Consider the following 4651-nt stretch of genomic DNA (forward strand, 5'->3'; position numbering starts at 1 on the left):
ATTGTTTTTTGGTATCTCAACACTAGAATTTGCAGCGATAGTCGCTGCAAATAGTATGAGCCCCCTGTGTGTAATGGCAAATTTGACAAAGTAATAGCGGCCCCTGTCAGTAATCACTGTAAATAGTTGGATATGGACAAAACACCACTATTTGCAACGACAATTGCTGCAAATAGTATGGTTGAATTAGCCGAGGGCCTTTTAAAATATAGCTAGTATTGTTTGATGTGACGTACGAGAAAGAAGTGAGGTTGCTGTCTTGGGAAAGACCAAAACTTGAACCCTATTTAAAAAAAAAACACACATATTTAAATATAGCGCCAAAGAGAGCTTCAATTCGTCGCATCTAATTCTTGTTATCTTTTCCGGTAAAATCCTCTTCTTTTCACTTATTATTTAATCCGATCTCCTATTATTTCATCGATCTCTGATAGCGACATAGATAGATATATTTGATTGTTTTTTTTTTCTTTTATTGTATATATATCTATATCTATATGACTATATGTATGAATTTGTTTTCTGATTGTAGTTATTGTTTGTTAATTTTTTAAAAATCTGTTTCTGATGATTTACTTTCGTTTTAAAAATTATTTATTTTCTTAATCCTCAAATCCATCTTTTATGTCTGCAGAATTAGGGTTTTTCCTTTTCGTCCTCTTTCAAGGAAATTAATCTAATTCCTCCATAATTTATATTACATATGATCTATATGTGTATCTATATCTGAATTTTGTGATATTCTTGTTTCATATTTTTAATCGATTTGCATAAAGTTTGTGCATACTCATTTTATGTTGTGTGATGTATTCGAGTGTTCAGAATGTTTCAAATATGAATTTGAGTTTTCTGAACCTGAAAAATTATAATATAAGTTTTTTTTGTTATTTTGAAAACCCTAACATGTATCCGGTGTCTCTCTGTAAATTTCAGTTTCTCAAAATCATGTTTGGAGGAATAATGTTTTACGAGCACGAGGAAAAAGCTATGAAAATGCTTGTGAAAGAAACAATTTGGTACCATAATTATGAAAAATTAATGTGTAAAATTTTTGACATGGAACATCTCACCGCGGAACAACATCATATACTCACGGTGGCTATCCTTGGATGCGGTATTGCCATGGGTGCGTTGGGTGATATCTTGTCATTGGTTGAAATGAGGCAGTGGTGCAACAGCCAGGACAATTTGTCTCTCTTGCTCAAGCAATTCAGATCAAAGTTTTACTATGAGCTTTCCGAAACTGCTGATGAGGTTACACTGTTTAAAAGCTACTTTGAGGCTTTTAAAGAAGACGCAGAACGTCTAGGCACAAAATCTATTGATGACAGCTATGCGTTTCTGGGCTATGATAATTTTAAGGTTAACAATTAGGAGTTCAATTAAACTTTCTACTCTCTATTATATTATGTGTAAAGTTGTCAAAAACATATGAACTTTCAGTTTATGATCTATTTAATCTTAACTGACTTTCACAGAACCTTTGATGCTCTGCAGATTGAAGCTTTATTTGAATCGACAAGCGTGTGCACTGTTGTGCAGAACGAGAATACGGACGTCATCACTAAAAGTATAGCCTTTATATTAGTTCATGCTTTCGTTTACTTGCTATTCAATCATATTAAAACCCTGAGCGATAGATAAATTCATAAATATATATCTATATATGCATGTATCATGTTTTAGTCTACGTTTATTGTCCATGATCCAAAATTCGTTCCTAGTTGCTCATCTTATTATATATTTTAAATATTATCTATTTTTTTTATCCAGTTCCTGAGATAACTAACAAGAAAAGGAAGTGCCCGTTTGTGGATAGTGAATATGGTACTGAGAGCTGCAAAACGCTGGAGATTCATCCCAGTAATATGTTTGCTGGAAATGAATTCCTTTTGATGGATCGTAGCAAGTCTGGTAATATTTATGTGCCCCTTTTGTGTTCATTGTTTTTTTATGGCTCATTGTTGTTGTATTTTGATGCTGTTCATTATTGAATGCGTGTTATATGTTTTTACTACTTAGATGCAATGATGGTAATGTTTTTACATGTCATATTCTGGAAACGTGTTTGCATTTGAACCTACTTTGACTGCACACCTTTTTTGTATTCCATGCACATTATTTTTATCCCATTATGCTGTGGACAGTAGACTTTTGGCGAGGGCAAATCCTTTTATGTCTGTTTAACCTGGGAAATATGTAAAACGCTGACTACCATAGTTGTCAAAGGTGAAAGCAAACTTGAAGCGCAATGACCCCAAATGGGGCTTAGGCGAGAGGGCGGGCCCGAGGAAAAAAAAACACAGAAGAGTATATAAAATTTCAGTCTCTCTAACAAATGATAATGAAGAAAGTTTCAGCTAAAGAGGGTATATTATAGTGGAGATGAGTCTTAATAATATATAAATAGAAGAAACCACACCTTTTAGTTGAAAGAATAGTCTGATAAAATGATGATATTGATATATACTGAGTGAATTTTTGAACAAAGATTCTGTTCTGATATCCCCATAATATACGTGATATTTTTTCTCTGGAACAAAGGGTTTATATATATTGATTATTGTAAACTGGGGTTCAAACAGTTAGTGGGCCTTGGGCTAGGGTTATAGGCGTTAAGGATGGGCCTCGCCTGCCCTTTGCGCCTAGTCACGCCTTTGACAAATATGCTGACTATATATATAAAGTGAAGACTCAGTAGTGGTGCATAAAAGACGTCTGCAAGTTATGCATTCATAGGCCACACTACTTAGCAAGAGACAAGCCAATTAAACATTTCTGTTTATGTGTCATCTAAGAATCGAGTTTCTTCTTCCAGCATCATCTGGCTTGGCATTTTGTTTTTAATTAATTCTGCTATATCCACCAAGTTTTTTATAAATTTAACCTTAAGATGTCATGAAGTTTGAATTATTATTTTTCTTTTTTATAGATCTCTAAGCTGAACTCCTACCTGGCCTTTTACACCAAGTATAACATTGACTAATGTAGTTTTCTTGATAGAATCTTCCAAAGCAATGGATTATCTTATGGGAAAAACAAGACAGTACGATGGTTATGTGCAGTGCATGAATGAATTCGCCCGCAAAAACTGGGAGCAAAGAGAACTAATCAGGAAGGTCGTCCGTAATTCATACTTGCCTTCCAAGCTGTGACTCGGCTCATGTTTGAGGTCGAAAAGAGGGAGTGGTGTGACAAACTGGACGAATTGTATCAAGTTATCGATGGCTATGAAAAAAACCTTGACGAGGAGCTTGCAAAAATCGATAATAAGTGTACGCAGTTTAAAGTCTACGTTGATAAGTTGAAATCAGAGGGAAATTTTTTACCTGGCAGCTATCTCTATCCCCATCTCGAGTATTTCCAGGTTAAGAGTTTGGATTTTAATTTATAAAGATTTTTTTTAGTTACTTTATTTCATGCATAAAGTTGTCATGAACATCCTCACATCAGAATCTTAATTAAATTCTCGAAGTGTACATTTATTTTTGATATGATTTAACTAACACTGCAGATTTTAGCTATGATGGTACATTCAAGACTAAACTCTGATTCAGAGGAGAAATCGGACCTCACCACAGAGTGTATAGCCTCGATGTTTTTCATTCTTTGAATTATGTGTATCCAGAACATTATTCTGTTAGCATGTTGTAAACTTATATCTGACTAACACGTTTGCAGTTTCTTCGCCCTTGAGACATGAAGATAATGAGGGTGTAGTGAAGAATGATTATAATGATATTGAGGTACTACTCTATTGGAAACTGTTATATACTTCTACAAAATTGATTATAATACCAGGATTAGGTTTCTTATGTCTGCCTCTCTTACTTGCAGTATCTCTTTGACTAATCTTTGGAGACGGTGAAATCTTAAATGCAGCCGGCTACCTGGCTTTTCTCTCTAGAATGTGCTTCCTGTCATTTCCAACCAACCTTAATTGTTCGTGGTTATGGATCTTGGATCTTTTGTAAACCACTGTGTATATATAGCGTAAGTTGTTTGTGGAACCATCCAAACCCAGCTAAAACTGTGGTAGCAACAAAGGTGAATGTAATTTTTTTGCTAACAAGAAGGTGGTGGTCAGGTTCTATTTTTGAAAGCATGTTTTTTGTATACATGATTACATTTTTTGAGGGGGAAATTTTTATATTAAAAATAAAAATTGGATACTACTCAATTGAATGTCGTCGTGGTATCTTGAATGCTAACTAGCTACTAACTCGCTGTTTAAAAAAATAATACTCATAATAAAAGAATAGAGAAATAAAACATAATAAATATGAAACATAATAAATAAATTTAAAAGTAAATAAATTTTATGAATTATGATGGATTCAACTATGGGCTTAATATATTATAACATCTGTGAAATTCATAGCATCACCAAATCCCCAATACTCATAAAACTGTCGCGTCATGTATCAGTTTTCTATACGTTTTTTAACTTGTCATTTATTTGTATTTCCATCTTAGTGCATATCAACATCTTAAAATTTAGAAACTTTTTGATTTAATTAGAGAAATTTCAACATACATTTGCCTGTACATTATATCTTTAACTAGATTATTTTCCCGCGTAATACGCGAGTAAATATATTTTTCTATTTATATAAAAAAATACAATTTTTTTAAGTAACTCCTAACAAAT

At 33.3% G+C, this 4651-nt stretch overlaps 1 protein-coding gene across 1 annotated transcript; it reads left to right on the plus strand.

Moving 5' to 3' along the window:
- Nucleotides 1-302: 302 nt before the first annotated feature.
- On the plus strand, nucleotides 303-4135 carry LOC122594462. Its single transcript, XM_043766914.1, has 8 exons — nucleotides 303-368; nucleotides 934-1362; nucleotides 1498-1570; nucleotides 1774-1914; nucleotides 3004-3367; nucleotides 3515-3584; nucleotides 3682-3746; nucleotides 3838-4135. The coding sequence occupies exons 2-5, from the start codon at nucleotides 946-948 to the stop codon at nucleotides 3153-3155; spliced, it is 783 nt and encodes a 260-aa protein (XP_043622849.1). The 5' UTR covers nucleotides 303-368; nucleotides 934-945; the 3' UTR covers nucleotides 3156-3367; nucleotides 3515-3584; nucleotides 3682-3746; nucleotides 3838-4135.
- The last annotated feature ends 516 nt before the right edge of the window (nucleotides 4136-4651 follow it).

Source organism: Erigeron canadensis, chromosome 3 (genome assembly GCF_010389155.1).
Source record: "Erigeron canadensis isolate Cc75 chromosome 3, C_canadensis_v1, whole genome shotgun sequence".
Classification (NCBI taxonomy): domain Eukaryota; kingdom Viridiplantae; phylum Streptophyta; class Magnoliopsida; order Asterales; family Asteraceae; genus Erigeron; species Erigeron canadensis.